This window comes from Gallinula chloropus, assembly GCF_964237585.1.
Source record: "Gallinula chloropus genome assembly, chromosome: Z".
Taxonomy (NCBI): domain Eukaryota; kingdom Metazoa; phylum Chordata; class Aves; order Gruiformes; family Rallidae; genus Gallinula; species Gallinula chloropus.
The window spans coordinates 53,387,807-53,404,289 of record NC_140089.1 but is presented as its reverse complement, the minus strand read 5'-3'; the positions used below and the strand labels follow the sequence as shown (position 1 = coordinate 53,404,289).

Here is a 16,483-nt window from a genome sequence, read left to right as displayed (position 1 = left end):
ATTTCTTGCTCTAAAGTCCTGTTGGCATTGTTATATTTTATCTTTCTGCTGTTTTAGTAAACTATCCTTATCCCAACCCACAGGCCTTTTGGTTTCTTGGTTCTGGGGTTGTTATTTGCCCCTTCCTTTTCCCTTCCCTTGCCTCAGCCTCCCTCTCTTCTCCCTCTACTCTTTTCCTTAAAGAGCAGGCAGCTGCGTGGATCTCAGCTCTCAACTGGGGTAAAACCACGACATAGGTCTTCAGTAGTAAGAGCTAGACTTCAGTGAAAAGCTTTGATATATGACAGCAGGTGCCTCAGTGCTTTAGGAGCCTTAAAGCCAATATGGGAAACATCTATAGGCACCCACTCCACAATTCCTGACCCTTTCCTTGCTGTGTACCGTGCGTATAACTGAGGTTAGGCTTTGAAATTGCCTGCTGGTGGGCATTCCTTAGCAAAATACTGTATTTTTCATCAGCACGGCCAAAAATAAAAGTGGTGCAAAGATGAGAGTAGCAAAGAGGTTCTCCTGCGGGCTTAACGTGTACTTTTTATGCAGAGGTAGCCAGAGCTACGTGGAGATGAACTCACCTCTGCATGTTGGCTGTTCTGTGCTCTCATAAGTGATTTGAGGTGGTAACCAGTACAGAATTACTGTTGCCATCCAAATATAATGTAGTGTAGCAGTGCCTTGTGTCTTGTGATTCTGTCTTCCAACTCTTGTGCTTGTGTTTGTAGGTCACTTCCCAAACAAAGCCATGCCTTCAGCAGGAACCTTGCCATGGATACAGGGGATCATCTGCAATGCCAACAACCCTTGTTTCCGCTACCCAACTCCTGGGGAATCCCCTGGTATTGTTGGAAACTTCAATGCCTCCATGTGAGTTTGCCTGCTTTTCTTATCTCTCTTCCTGTGGAAAAGGGGTATTTGGAAGCTGCCAGCTAGTTGTGTAGCCCTACACTATCAAGGGTTTTGCTGTTTCTTCTGCCACTGAAGAGATGAGGGCTCTAGTTAACAAGTTCAGTGGGACCAGCAGAGAGCTGGTAGGTGCACAATATCCATGATTCCAGTCAGTTGAAGCTCTTGATAAATGAAAACCTCTGCCTGGGCAAGGACCAAGTCTGCTCTTTTATGGGTTGCTCAGAATATGGCCCATAATAAGGCAAGGTGTAAGCTCTCTGATCAGGGACCCTCTAATAAGCCTCTGAGATAGGCAGTGTAGAATGAGAGGCAATTGAAGAGTTGGTTTGGGGGATATTCCTGGCACTTGCATTGCTTATTACTGGTTACTTGTTGCAGAAAAGTCAGGTTATAGCCAGCTTCCTTCTATTCTGCTGTGCCTGCGTCACTCATACTGCCAGGCCAGTTAGGCTTAATGCAGAGTGAAGTGTGTCTGCAACCTGGAGAAGCCCTAGAAAGGAGGGAGGACATACTTAAATCTTCACCCTTTTAAGAGCAAGCAGTTTACAGGCAGTAGGAGGCCCTTTCCATGCCAGTCTCAAGTAATGGCTTTCAAATGCGTGGATGTTCCCAATGTAACTTTGCTTGACCTTGCATTAGCAGCCATCCTTACTAGGCTCCTTGTATTGTCCCAGGGTAGTCCCTGAAGAAAGGGCTCATTGTACTGGAAAGGGCAGTGGGATAACAGAAAGCGACAGAAGTTTGGAATTGGGATGTAGAACTGTGTCTGTGGATGCTGGCTCACAGACCTGATGACTGCTGGCTGTTCCTGTGTTTTCCCACCACCAGCGTTTCCCGCCTGTTCTCAGATGCCAAGAGGTTACTCTTGTACAGCCAACAGGACACGAGCATAAAGGATGTCCAGAAGGTCCTGGGAAAACTGCGCAAGTTGGGAAACTCCTCTGGCTCAGGTAATGGCATTGTAGAAAGAGCCTCCTGCATCTGGCTAATTCTGAGCATATGAATTTCTGAAATGTACCATAATGGGTAGATGGTGCATGGTTACAATTTACAGCTCATCAAACCCTTTCCCCAGCCTGTGGAAATACCGTAGGCCTCTTCTGTATCAGAGCTTTGTTTGCTCTTCAGCTTCGTTGATAGAGAAAGGGGATGGTCTCTAATGCCAAGAATAGCAGGTGGTTTGGATGTGCAATAACCCTCAGCCCACTGAAGTCAATTAAAATGCTGACTTTCTCGAAGGACTCTAAGTAGTGTGTGTTTTTGGAAAGCACTAGTTATTTTGCTGTTTTTTCAGTGGAGCAGTGTGTGCAATATGGCTACAATTCAGTGCTCTACCTGCTGAGCTCCAGAGGGAAGTGTGGTGGAAGGACTCAGAGGAGGAAAAGCTGATGTTGGCCTCCAGTTTACAAACTCAAAGCTGATTACTATCTGACAGCAAAGTCTCCATTTCCCTTTTTCTCATTTCTGTGTGTCTGGTGTAGCATACTTTATCCTCTGCTGTTGTCTGGCAGGACTTCAAATGGCAAGGTCCAAACCAAAATATTTTGTCTTGGGGGCTCACACAGCTCTGTTTGCTGTGAAAACTGAGAATCTTTCCACTTCTAGCATGTGGGGGAAGGCTTGGTGTGCCTTCCTGTCCCATGCAGCTGAGTAAGTGACTAGCGTGAGATCACACAGGAAGCTTGCAGCAGAGCTGGGACATTAAACAGCTCGACCAGTCTCAGGCAATTAGCAGGTCTCTCATTATTGCTGCGTCTCTCCCACATGGCAGCTTGTTAGAGTATTTTTCGGGGTACTCTTTCTATGAAAGACTATTTTTTTTTGTCTTCTGTGTTCATGCTTGTATTGGAAGTGATGGAAAGTAAAGTTTTAGAAAGAAATACAACAGGGAAATAGAGCAGGGAACACAGCAGTCAAGTGTCTTCCCTGCAGCCACGATCCAGGCATATGGAGCTTTTGTGGGTGGTATTTTAGCGTTTTGTGAAACTTGTCCTGGGTTTTACAGTTGCAGTTTTTCCTAGCTTTCCGTTTCAGGGGCTCAGCCAAGCTCCAGGAAGAGAAATACCTGTCCTGCTGTGGTATGAATAGTTTTATGTCTGATGTCCTGAGTACACATCTAAAGCAGAGATGATGTGTTTGCCTGCTTTCCTGTGCTGCTCAGTACTTTGCAAGTCACTTTACAGCAATCTGCATTGCTAGTGACTGGTTGGCAGGTCTGTGCTGCTGTGTTGCATGAACACAAACTGTGCAAGGAAATAGTCTTAAATAGATAACCCTCCTTTTCCCCCTTCAGGGCTGTGCAGGGTCCTGATGTGATCAGATCCATAGGTGTTACTGTGGTCTAATGACTTTCTTTAAGCATTAGGTGACACTTGTCCTTATGTGTAAGGGACACTGTCCTGTGCTGGGCTCAATACCAGTATTGCCAGGCTGCCCTCTTTTCATTCTGAGGACTGGTAAGTGTTATCATTGTGCCTTGCCTTAATCTGCAGCAGTTTTAAGTGGGAGATGACGTAGGGTGAACCTTTTGTGTGGAGATGGACACACAAAGAATGCAGCCAAAATGAGCTAAGACAGATATTTCCCCAAGACAGATCTAATACCACTCTTTAATGGAGCTCTTCAAACCCTTCGTTTCACTTGGTGGTCGTGTGGGAGCTGGTCTTCTCCTTTAGAATGATGGATGTTTGTATTTTGTGCCCACAGTAGTCTCTACCAGTGAACTCCTCCAGAGAGAGTAGGCGCTGGTGTTTTGTGCTGAAACATGTGGCGAACATCAGACATGGACATTTCCAAGAAAACTGTTGAAGCTCCCCTTGCTGGGAAGGTCTGAGGGGGAGGAGTGATTCCAAGAACCATTTTGCGTAGGGAGTATTGTACAGGCTGAAAGTCGGAAGACTTGTGTTTCTCTGTGCTGTAGAGACTAGTGGATTGACTGCAAAAAAAAGCCTCAGACAGTCATCAAAGATCATGTTTCAATAATAAAATACTTCATATGCATAACAAGAAATCAGGCCTCTATGTCACTAGAATGACAGACTGTCTGTTGTTGGTAGGGCTTGTAGGGAACAAAGCCTGTTTGTCCTTCTCGTGATATGCTCATTTACAAAGTCTCCAACTTGGGGGTCCCTGCTGCCAGGTCCTTGGCTGCCTTATTCATTCTCTGACAGCACACATAAGAGAATCCTCTAATGTTAACTGCAACTTGTGTATTTATGCTTAGCAGTGCTTAGATCCCTCTGCAAGGAAGGGAGGTACAGCTGAAGGTCAAGCTGCTGTTGACAATGAGGTGTGAGATGCTTAAATCCTTTTCTCTTTGGGGCATTTCCTCCAGTGACTCTGGGAAGCTAAGACAGTAGGAGTGAATGTCAGGTGTAAGTGTACCTCCAAACATGAAAGCACTGCCTTTTATGTATATTTATGTACACACTTCCTTAGTTTTCAGGAGGGTTAATTATCTGACTAGCTAATAATTGAAAACACTTGTAATACTTCCTCTGTTTCAGCTCTGGCCAGGATCAGAAGCCATGTGAATGAGTGGTGCAGGCAGATGCAGCTCTGCAGCAGCTTGTGTTTCCCCAGTGGGAGTGATGTATGCTCCCATGTGAGCTCTGCTGAGTTTCTGCATCTCCCTCATCCCCTCTTTCAGTGGTGGTGATGTCCTGCTTCCCACTGCTGCCTGGTGGCTTTGAAACAGGCTTCAGGAGGTGGTCTGCTATTACTAGCACACAAGCTAGAGTTGTGGTGTAGATACTGTTCTAATGCAAGTCATGCAGAGCATGTGTGTCTGTATTTGGCTTCAGATGTTTAAATCCTGTTTAGAGAGCATTTGCCACAGTCATTTCACTTAAAGCTTTTTTTTAAACAACCCTCACAAACAAGATGTGACTCAGTGTTGTCTGATGTGAGGCATGTGCTGAACCCTGGGGAAGGGATACTGACTTAAGATGGCAGAATGCTTATGCAGGTGCCCACAAGTCAGTGTCTTGGTTAAAGACAAGGTAGGACACAGATTTTGTTCAGGCAGTGCTGTGTGCTCTGACAACAGGCTTTGTATCTCAGCACCTGCTTGATTACATGGAACATAATGTCTCATAACAGGGCTGTTGTTGTACAGGAGTTTGTGGAGTGGCTTCTGAGCTCAGAGCATCAGAGAACCAGAAGAGTGCTCTGGCAGAGAGGCCATGGTGTTCTCAGCAGGGAACATCCCACCCTTGCTTCATGTAGCACCTTTTCTGGCCAGGGTGAAGTACTAGCAGTGTGAGGCAGTTCAGCCCTGGCAGCTGTCATGCTGTATGGCTGCTGCTGTTCTGCGGGCACTTTCAGCAAGCCGCGAGCAGTGACATCTACGTGCAGGCGCACACATACCTAACGTAATCAATTTTGCAGGCGAGTGCCAGGCGCCCTCTCCTTCCCAGCTCTTGTTACATCTCTGTCCAGCAATACCACCAAGGTCTTCAACACTCATGATAAGGCAGAGTGCAAAAGAGAACAGAGAGTCAAAGACCTTGGTGACGGTGCTTCCAAGAGCGTGACGTGGCTGCTGGGGTTGCCATCCGCAGTCGATCGGGCTCACTGGTTTTGCAGCTGCCCTCAGCGCTATTATTTATCAGTGGATAAAGAGGTTGTAAGAAACAAGCTTTTCCTCCTGTTTTGAAAGGCAGAGATGCAGCTTGTGTGGAGCAGCATGCTTTCATTTCTTCCTTTGCTGTACAGGGCTCCCAAATAGTTATCCAGTACCATGGGATCAACAGGTAGAATTAAATCCACCTTCTCTAGCTGCTGCACACAGTTGCGCACAAGCCAGTCTAGCTGGTATTTACTTCATTGCTCTTAGTTTTCAGGGATCCCAAAGGGCATGTTTCTATTTTTCTTGAAACTTACCCAACTAAAAAAAAAAGGAGCAATGAAATAGACAGAGGGAAATAAACACAGCCTAAGAAATTGCATCAGATGTCAGGCTATTATTCCACACGTGCCCTGCCTTTCCCAGTTGTTTACCGGATTAGTATTGCTTGTGGTGTTGGAAAAACATCAGCTGGGTAGCATCCTCTGGTGATGATGCACCCTGCTGCACTGACAGATGTTGGCACCGAAGGAGCTTGTAGCCTGTCTGGTCAGAACCAATAGTGCAACTTCTTATTTTAACAGGTGAAGGATGGTGGAGGAGGGCTTGGGCTGAAGAGCAGCCATGGAAGAGGCTTTCTGGTAGCATGTGTCCTGCTGTGTGATTATCAGGGTGCTCAGGGTAACAGGATGTCGTGCATTATCTGTTAGATGACATTAAGGTGACAGCGAACTCCTTCCTTTGTCTTCTCCCTAACAAAAATGAACCCACACCCTCAAGCTAAACATTCAAATTGATTCTTCTACCACCCACCTCTCACTAATTAAGCTGGTTTCCTCCCTGACTTCCCTTGGGAAGGATCCTAGGAAAAACCAGCCAGGCTAGAATGAAGACTAGCAAACCTTAGGTCCAGGTATGCCTCCACCCTGGAAGTACCAGCAAACACCAACTGCAGCAGCGTGGCATTCCTGCCATTGCATGGTTGCCCATAAATATACAACTGGAATCTCTGACACAGTGCTCTACAGTGATGCACTGGTCCTTGCCTTTCCTTTAGGTTTAGGTTTCCTTTAGGTTGCCAAAAAATGCTGCCTGCAATCAATAGGGAGATCTTGACTTCAAGGGGTGGTTAGGAAGTCTGTCGCTTAACTTTGTTAAGCACAGGTTACTCTGTGTTCGCCCTCAGCAGAGCTCCCCAGGGTATTCCTGGCTTCTGCTGCCTTCCCAGCCCAAAACATCACACCAGGAATGGGAGCTGCGGTGGTGCAAGAACCAGTGTGACTTCTGCTTCAGTCAGGTGCACGTGGAGCAAGTGAAACAAGCTGCCGATACTGGGTACTTGGGTTGCACAGATGTAGCATACGGTGCTGGTTGGGTGCTTAGGAGGTTCAGGAACACATGGCACTCTTTCTGCATTTGCCTGATTTTTTTTTTTTTAATTTTTTTTTTTCCTTCAAATCACTGGGACTCTGAGCAGCCCCAGACCTGGGTGCCCTTAGATGCACTTTTTTTTTTTTCCTAAGTGAATGGAAGATGTGCAGTCAACTACAGATCTTCTGGAAAAATGTTTCTGCAACATTCTTAACAGGGCACTTTTAAGTCCCTTACTACAGGTAGTGGAAAATGTCTCTGTGTAAATCTGTCTGTTACTTTTCTGTCCTAAACTGAAACTGGAAGCCCACAGAGATTTAGGCACAGAGGTCTGCTGCTGCATTAAATCTGTTACCAGGAGAATCCTACTTGTTTCCCATGGGGCTGTCTATGAACCTTCAGAGATTTCTTTGTCCGTAACAGTGGTGGTGTTACATGACCTTGCTTAGAGGTTGAGATAGGTAAATTGATACAGCATAATGTGCCTCCTTGTCTTCTGGTTGTGCCAAACTGGGCTTTGGTGCCTGGTGCTGGCCTGAACATCCCTTCTGCTGAGAAGCTTTTGAAATGAAGTGAGAGGTTTGTAGTTGTGCCAGCTTGGATTTTAGGTGTGTATGGATGTGGGCAGGGAAAGACTGAAATCCCTTTGAATGGAATTGGAAAAAAGGCAATGCAGTATTAACATTAAATCCATCCTTCCTGTAGTGTGTGGAGCATACGGGGTGATGGGAGCTTGAGGTAAACACTTCTGAGAATCCCATCACCAAAGGCTCTAGGAACCCTGTTTAAAACCACGTGAGGAGAATCCCAAGCATGCCAGCGCTGGCCTTCACTGGTGAAGGGCTGCACTGGCAACTTGGTTACTTTAAGACCCTGATTTATGGAAGATTGCATTTGACTTAAGTTACAGTCCAATGTTGGTTGAGAGAGCAGGACAGAGACTTTGAGATTGATGTTACTGGTCCTCTAGGGAGTTTGGTGAGAGGTCCAGCTTTCTCAGTGGGTTTTTATGGGGCTGAATGCTCACAAAACTGCCACAGCTGGAAAAATCCCTGTCCACCTCTGTGTCCTACTTGGTACTGAGACCAAAATACCTACTTAGGATCTGGCCTCTGCAAGTTAATTATTCAGATTTGGAGTTTTCTCTAGTAATAACACATTTCATATTCAGTGTGCACTATGAACACTTACCACCTAATTTTTATAGCATTCCTGTGAGCCAAACAAATAGCTGCTAAGGAACTGAAGCTGTTATTCTGAAACGCAGTAGGATGTAGTGGTTTTCAATGTAGTCAGGATGCAATAAAAGGTGGTGGCTTTGAAATACTGTTGATGTTGAATCAAAGTTAATTTTCACCTAGTCTAGAGGATAGAGCACTTGGCTGTTGTGGGTTTTTTTAAAATCTGTGAAAGTTCAATTCTTGTAGGCAGCCTTTTTCAGAGGAAACAGATGCTGCTATATTTAAATATTTTTGATCATAAAATAAGTGAGTGTTAATGCCAGGATCCTGGCTAAAATCAAACAACATATTCTACCTCCTGTTGCTGAATTTCTTTGCAGCTTCAACAAACTGCAGCATTCCTTTCCTGCAGCCCTAGGGTTTTACTGACATTACTGTGTGTTATCAAGTAGTGGTTGTGTCTTGATGTTTTCTTAGTTCTGGTTACAGGCTTTAGGCTTGTACCATACTTAGCATATGTTTTGTTTCAGAATTCCACAGGATTTTTCCAGAATTTAAATGCAAAAGCTGCATTATTTTTTAAAAAAACCCCACATCTCTTTTCATATATTAACTATTAGTATTTAACTGAGTTTGTTATAACTAAATATTGCTTATGTCTCTGTGGCATGTCAGTGCTCACAGCGGGGGTTGGGGTGGAACTAGATGATCTTTAAGGCCCCTTCCAACCCAAAGCATTCCTGTGATTCTGAGATCCTCAGCTGGTGAAAAATTGCTGGAGCTTATCCGTTAGCTGAAGATCTTGCCCTAGTCTCTTTTTTATGCTGACCTGGCAGCACTGAACTTCATGTGGAGAAGATTGAGGCTCCTCTATGACACACATCCTCTGTAAACAGCCAACAAACAACCCCTTCAAAGTTATAGTTTTAAGGATGGTGCAATAAAAGACCCTTTCAAAGGATTTCAAATAAAGCCCATTCCTATATATTCTTCCTCTCCCTGAAGCTTTCTGTTGTTTTAAATCTATCTTTTTAGAGGCAAATTCTAGCTGAGTTAGTCCTTGGATGCATTTTTGGTTGATGATGGATGAAAGTTTACATAACTGCAGACAGCCTGAACTTAAGCATAAACTTAAATCTCTGGAGGGCCTTTCCTTGTGGTTCTCCATGTATTTTAACAAGTGCAGCTGAAACCTGACTGGGCTGTATCTGAGACTGACTGAAAATACATATATACCAGAAGGGCATTTGCTGATGGTATCTCAAGTCTGAGCGCTTGTTCTGGCTTGTGCCCACCAGCTGCTTATGGAAAGCAGCAGCTGTTGTGTACACAACACAATGCTACCTCAGAACAGTAGTTATCTGCTACTTGAGACAAGGTGCAGACAGGAAAGTGAGCTGCCCTAACCACTTTCCTCATAAACCAGAGGCACAGCTGTGTGAAGACATGGTTAGCAGCCTCCACGTATTCCTGCTCAGCTATGTAACTTATACTGCCCTCCTCACATACTTTCCCACTGCCCAGCTGGTAGGGAAAAGCATGCTGTAAAGCCAGAGAACAGAAGTCAAGACAGTGGAGTAGCCCTTTAAGGCCACAAGTGTCTTCACCTACCTGGCCACTTCCTTGCTTTTTTTCATGTTACCTCTTGTTGCTACCTGAAGAAAGGGCAAAACATTTACCAGTGCATCCATATAAATAATGTATAAGAAGCCTTCAGCACTACCCATGGTTTTCTTAAAGGTTAACTGCATTGCTTTGGGACTCTAGTACACATGACCAGGTTCCTAAAGCAACACGAGGTACTACCCTTCTTTGTATCTACTAGTAATATTCCTGTCCTCTACATAAAACCCAGTGGACCACCAGTATTGGTGCAGGTACTCCAAGGTGTGCTTTCAGCCACAAGTTAGGTCAGTACTGAAGGGAAGGAATAGTTAGTATGTTGACAATCTAGAAGAATACCAACCTGAAGGAAGAGCTCCTTGGACTACCAAGGCAGAGTCTGAGAGCATCCCTATGTAAGCAGCAGTATATCATCACAGTTAGGATACAGGAGGCATGATCTTTAGCCAAGATTCTATGGGAGTGCAGCTTGAGGCCAATCCTTCTCATCCTGTCATCTGGTGCTTGGGTGAACAGACCAACACCCATCTCTCCACAGCCTTCTTTCAGGTAATTGGAGGCAGTGATGAGGTCTCCCCTCAGCCTCCTCTTCTGTAGACTGTTATATTTGACCATAACAATTGGCTTATCCTTGTTAATCTTTAGCTTTTTTTGCTGCTGCTTGGATTGGTTTGACCTTTTGTTCTAGAGGTGACTTCCACTGTTGTGTGCTAGATGAGGTACATTAGGACTTGGCACTAACTCAGTGACCGGCCTTCCTCAACGCAGGGGAAGCAAGAGCCACTATGATCTGCCGGTGGCAGACTTGATAGCATGTTAAACTTTCAAAGTAGTCAGATCTGAGGGTCAAGTTCTCCTGTGAGGAGTCTTGTGAGAAGGGAGCTGTGGAAGGGTGAGGCTTCACACCCAAAGGAGAGGTTGTTTGTTTTGTTTTTTTCTCCCCTCTTCATCAGCCTTTCAATACAAAGCTAAACAAACACAAGTACAGGACTGTTTGACCCTGGGTAGCTCTGCCTGCTCTTCTACTTGAGGTTCACCATTACCCAGTTTCAAGGGGGAAGCCTTTCAGACTGGATAGCTGGTACTGTGATAAGTTTCAAGTAGTGTGATACCGCTGGGGTGCTTCTGTCTGCTTTTTTAGGGTCTATGAAATGGTCCTGATATAGGTGTCTTCTGTTTGCATTTGTCCTGGTTTTGGTCAGGATGGAGTTAACTTCATTTGTAGCAGCGGATGGAATGCTGTGTTTGGGAGTTAAAATGGGAGCAGTGCTGGTAACACCCTGATGTTTTTAGTTGCTGTCAGACAGTCAAGGACTTTCTCAGCTCTTCATATTTCTCTGTTCATGAGAAAGGAGGGGAGAAGCCAGGACAGGTGACTCAAACTGGCCAAAGAGAGTATTCCATGCCAATTACATCATGCTCAGTGTAAAGGGGGGCTGATGGGAGGAGGAGGGGGCAGCTCCAAGATGCACAGTTTTTCAGGACAGTCGGGTTCCGGGACGGCTCTGGGTGGCACGGCCTGAGTTGTGGGTTCGGTGAGAAACTGCATTGTGTATCAACAATTCCATATATTTTTTTGCTCTAAGTCCTGTTGCCATTGTTATATTTTATATTTCTGCTATTTTAGTAAATTATCCTTATCCCAACCCACGGGCCTTTTGGATTCTCGGGTTTGGGGTTGTTATTTGCCCCTTCCTTTTCCCTTCCCTTGCCTCACACCCACCCCACCCCCCCTTCTCCTTTAAAGAACAGGCAGCTGCGTAGATCTCAGCTGGGGTAAAACCACAACAGCATTTGTACCATCTTTCACTTGAATAAAATGTCCAGTCCTGCTTTCTCCTCTGACTTGAATTTCCATTGAATTTAAGGTTACTTGCTTGAATACAAGAAATTCTGTTCCTCCTTGGTCACGGCTCATGCAACTTCTGCTCAGCTCCATGCTCTTTAATAGCACAGTGTTATTCCCTGTAGGCTCACACCAGTGTTTGCCATTAAAATAGTGGTACGTGGCTGGATGTGACTATGGCATCTGGTTTCTGTGGATTCTTGTTGATTTTTTCTAATGTATTTTACTGTGTCTGAGTTGATGTTTTGAAATGTCTATAATCTGTGTATTATCTAGAGCATAATGCTCCTAGTAAAGTCAAAATCAAATCTTAACAGCAAACCTTTGTTTTCTGCCTCTTCAGAAACACTTCTCTTTCTGAGCTGGATTTGACTTTAGAGACCTTATTCATAGCCTGCATCAGCCCTAACCATGTTCTGCATACAGCTCCTGAAAACTTTATTTTAATAGTGAAGTATTGTATCCGGTAACACCTGGAATCTAACATCTCTGTAGCTGACAAGCAGATTCAAAGGCTGAAAAATTTGAAGTTTGTTTTTTATTTTGTGAAAATTAGTATGAAAATTTTCAACCTGTTATAACTGCCATGTGACTTGGGGCTCTGCTTGGCATTTGCTGCTTACAGCAATACAGTGAAGATACTTAGGATGCTTCCTTTAAATATGTTTCATTTTTTTTCACTCTTCGAAACTTCAGTAATTTTTTTCCTGGTTTTTTTTTTTTCATTGGCAAGCTGTACTTCACAGTTGTCTGTGCTGATAACAGAATTTGGCTTGCAGCAAGGGTAGGTGCCAGAATATATGTTCTGTGGTGTTACACAGGACATAGGGAAGTGGTTGGGTGCGTCCCTTTGTAGACAGACACTCTACAGGCTGTTTGCTGGCAGGGCTGGTGATGACCAGGCTGTGGCTTTTGCTTCAGTGCCTTGTCCCTGCTTTCTGATGCAATCCTTCTCATCATGTATGCCATGCATGGACACACACACACTGGTGGCACTTGGGACTTAAAATACTACTCAGAGAGGTATAGGCCTTGTGTGGGCTGACTTCCCATGCAGATTGGAGGTGAGATCTCAGCTGGCTTAAATGGGCTCTGCATCCTTGAAGCCAACATACCCCCAGTGAAGGCTAACCAAGGATTGGTCTCTTGCATGTGTACCTGACACGGTGTCAGCTGTGCTACCTGCCAGAGCGATTGCACTGGCCGCTATTTCTAAAGCTCTTCTAAACAAAAATGGTGACTTGTAGAGGAATGGAGGTGGTCCTGATGTTTGCAGTCCCAAGATGGGAGGGAAAGACCAAGTCTATTGCAGAATGTTTCCCTTTGTCCTGGGAGAGATCCTAGTGGCTGGAGATGAATGGCAAGCTGCATCCCCTCTATTCATACCACCACTTGATAAGATTGAATAAATGAAGACAGTGGGCTCCGGTTAAAGGGGTGCTTGCTCTGCTTTTCTGGTGTCTGCAGAGGCAGCACTACAACATGCCTGATGGAGACAGAGCAGAGAACTGGCCTTCCAGAAAAACAGGTTGCGCTATGGGCTGCAGTAGGAACAGCCCTTCAACTGTGAGAAAATTAGGCTTGTGTCTTCATGCTAGCTGATCCTGCATAACAAGCCTGCTGAGCTGCTTGGGGTGCTTCTGTCTACGAGTCAGAGTATGGCTGGCCAACTTAGTTGGAGGACAGTTTTAGCTCCTGCCAGTTTCAACAGGGATACAGGTACCTCTAAGAAGTACTCCTGCCACACAGATGGAAAGGTGCCTTATAAGAAAAAACTAAAACATAGTAGTAAATGCTTAAAAAAGAAAAGCCATTTTCTTGTACATGTTGTCCAAAATCTGGAATATAACGAAGGTAGACCAAAATTTACTGCCGTGCCAAGCCCAGCATTGTCCCACCTGAAAGGTTTGCTTTTCATATTGTAGATCAGGGACCTTGGCTCTGTAGGGTACACTGCTCTAAGAGGCTTCAACATTAGATCACTGTTTGCTCTGATCATCAATTCACAGCCTTTGGATTCACTGCTGAACTTGTTGGAAAGCCTGTTTTTATGGGAAGTAGCTTTAAATACCTTTTGTGTGTAAATCAGTGATGGGTCATGAGTCTGAAAATCAGTTGAGGTGTTCAAGGGCACCCATTAAGTATTCCTAAGGAGTACTTCCCAGATACGTCATTGAAAAATTAAAATTCCAGTGTACAAAGCAGTTCTGCAGCAGCACTTGGTTTGCCTGCCCTGGTGTGCTCCCTGTGTGAAGGTTCACTGAATGCTAAGGCAGGCTTCTAAGCTGGAGTCCTTGTAGTAGCCACGTGCCTGACCAGTAAATGCTTTCAGCAGCTGCAGCTCCAGCTCTAGGTTTCAGCTTCAGCCCCTTCACGTGCTTGTCTTGCAAAAACTCCCCTTGCTAGGAGTATGACTGATGAACAAATGAATCTGTGGGTGAAGTGTGACCAGGAAGACTCATGACCTCATCCTCCAGTCGCGTCTGGCTGCCGTGGTGTCCTACAGGCTCGACAGCCAGCTGTGCAGTCAGGCTGGTGTGGGCATCTGGGTTATTGCCCTCATGTAAGTGCTATGGAGGTGACACACCCCCACCTCCCTTGCTGAAGAAGTGTGGTTTTACCTGAGTGGGGAATTTGGAGCTGTGAAACTGAACTCTGTGTGGGGATAAGAAATATGCCTTATTTGCTCACTTGCTGCTATTCCTTGCCTTCCTTCTCTGAACTGGTAGAGAAAGGTGCCTCTGACAGTAACTGTACTGGCAGTCTTCTCATCTCCTTCAGGTACTTGTGGAAGCCTACTGCCTCTTATAAAAAAAAAAAAAAAAATATGCAACAACAAACCACCCCAAACAACTAGCTAAAGCTTCTTGTGCCCCATCTCATTGTGCTGTGATGCCTTCATGCTACTGTTATGAAAATGATTGGGTTGCCTTATGAGCAGTGTCTGTGATGAGAAATAAAGCGTCATAATTTAAGACCAGTTTCTCTGTTGCCTTGATACTTGGCTATAAAGAATCCTCAGAGGCCAAAGGCCAGTAAATCCTCTGACCACAATGTATGTACAGAGAAAATAATCAGGTTTTGCCTTGCATGTTCTATCAGTAGGGAGTGAAATGCCCTGAAGTTAGTCATATTTGTAAATCAGACACTCTCCTCTGCTTTCCTCTTAATTCAGAAGCTAACTTATGGCATGAATCCTTTTCACCCAGTTCCTTGTAGGGGCTTAAAATGAATGTGAAGCTGGGAAGTAAACAGTTGATCAGACTGTCACATTGTTTTTACTGAGTTTGTTAATTTTAAACTGGCTGAAAATCTGGTTTATTGTAGATTATGGGCACAAAGCCTTTTTGCAGAAACCCCACAAATTGAAGTCAGACCTGGTAAGCTTTGTAGTCTATGGTGGATTGACATATGTTGAAATACCACTTGTGTGCCTTTTATTTTTAGAACACAGTGTTCAGGATATGAAAACTGTAGCCACAATTTCCGTGGGGTTTTGTTTTTCTACCCTATTGTTTCATTTTAAAAGACACTGCACCATTAAGTTTCCGGAGGAAGGTATGAGCCCTCTGTGCTTCCAAGTAAAGCAAGAAAGGATGGGAGAGAAGTCTGAGGGAAGTAGTCTTGCCCTGTAACCTGCCCCATCAGGCTTTTTTGTCCTACTTGTCTGTGGATTTCCCCAGTATAGCTGGGAAGTGGTCACTGCTTTCTGTGGGACCTATCATGGTCATGCTCATAAAAGAATCAGCAAATTAAAACTGGTTTCTGACTCTGGTTCCTCTTGCTTTTTTTCCTGCAATGAGCCATCTTTTGAGCTTGTGAAAGTAACTGGGGACGTGTGTCTAGAATGCACACACTAAAAACATCTGGCTGTGGAGAATGTATGGGTGATGGACACCTTCAATCAGTGCTTCATTTCTGATCTGCACGGAATGGAGACCCCACATGCCACTGTTATTTTATTTTATAACATGAGGATGTCTTGAGCTCTTCGAGTAGGCTTTTATTCCTATTGTCACAATGATTCTTCAGGAATTAGTGACCAACTCTATGCTCTGGCAGGAAGGTGCTGGAAAAGGTTGAACTGTCAGGAAAACTTAAAGATTTTAAGCAGTGTGTCAGTCCTGTAAAAGATGCTCTGTGATCTGATAATCAAGAGTTTCTGGTTTCCATGCTCGTAATTCAGCCCCCAAGGTCAGTTTAGACTGTGGAAATAAAGGACAGCTGTTGTGGAGACTGGCAATGAGCAACATGCAATTCAACAGGAATTTTAGGTGAAGCTGTTTATTGGGTGAAATCACACAGATTATATACTTTTGTTACTGCAAATGTGGCAAGCTAAAAACCTGCTAATTGGTTAACACAGTGTTTATACTACACTGATTGGTTAGTGATTATAATGAGCTCTGATAAACATATCTTATAGCTAAATATTGTTAGTTTACCTTTGATGCCTAAAAACATCCACACAGCTGCTGTTTTGACCATCTTACTATGGCTGGTTCTTAACATGTTCGTTACGGCCAAGTACCTTTCCATAACAGCTTATTGGTTTAGGGTAGCCTGTACCCCTGTCATCAAGGCCACTGTGTTTTGAGAATGTGATTAAGATCCTCTCAGGATGTCTTTGGTGAAGAGAGCTAGGCCACTGGCAGGCCTGCTTTCTTCCCCAACAAGCTGTGCCTTTCATTAAGTCACTAACTCTGAAATGCTGACAAGTGTGATGGTCTAATCCTGACCTGTGACTTCAGAGAGGAAGGGTGGTTTTGTGGTTAAGGCACAAGACTACAGCTCTGGGAGCTCTTGGTTCTGCTGGAGGTTTCCTTATGTAACCATAGGGAGGACCTTTCCCCCTACACACGCAGAAATGGACTTTTGCTTGTTTCATGTGGATGGGGACCATCTCAGGATTTGCTGCCATACAGTGCCTGAGCTGGAGCCAGACAGAGCAAAAGCATTTCAACCTCATTGGCCCTGCTGGCATTGGGGAGT

The 16,483-nt window shown here is 44.7% G+C and overlaps 1 protein-coding gene across 1 annotated transcript in view; it reads left to right on the top strand.

Moving 5' to 3' along the window:
- The window catches only part of ABCA1 (ATP binding cassette subfamily A member 1), a gene marked incomplete at both ends in the record, with an annotated part of 77,942 nt that overhangs the window by 9,510 nt on the left and 51,949 nt on the right, over nt 1-16,483 (top strand). The window contains 2 exons of the mRNA XM_084278904.1: nt 720-861; nt 1,732-1,853. Of these exons, the coding sequence (XP_084135030.1) occupies nt 720-861; nt 1,732-1,853 (264 nt within the window). The remainder of the gene's footprint in view (nt 1-719; nt 862-1,731; nt 1,854-16,483) is intronic.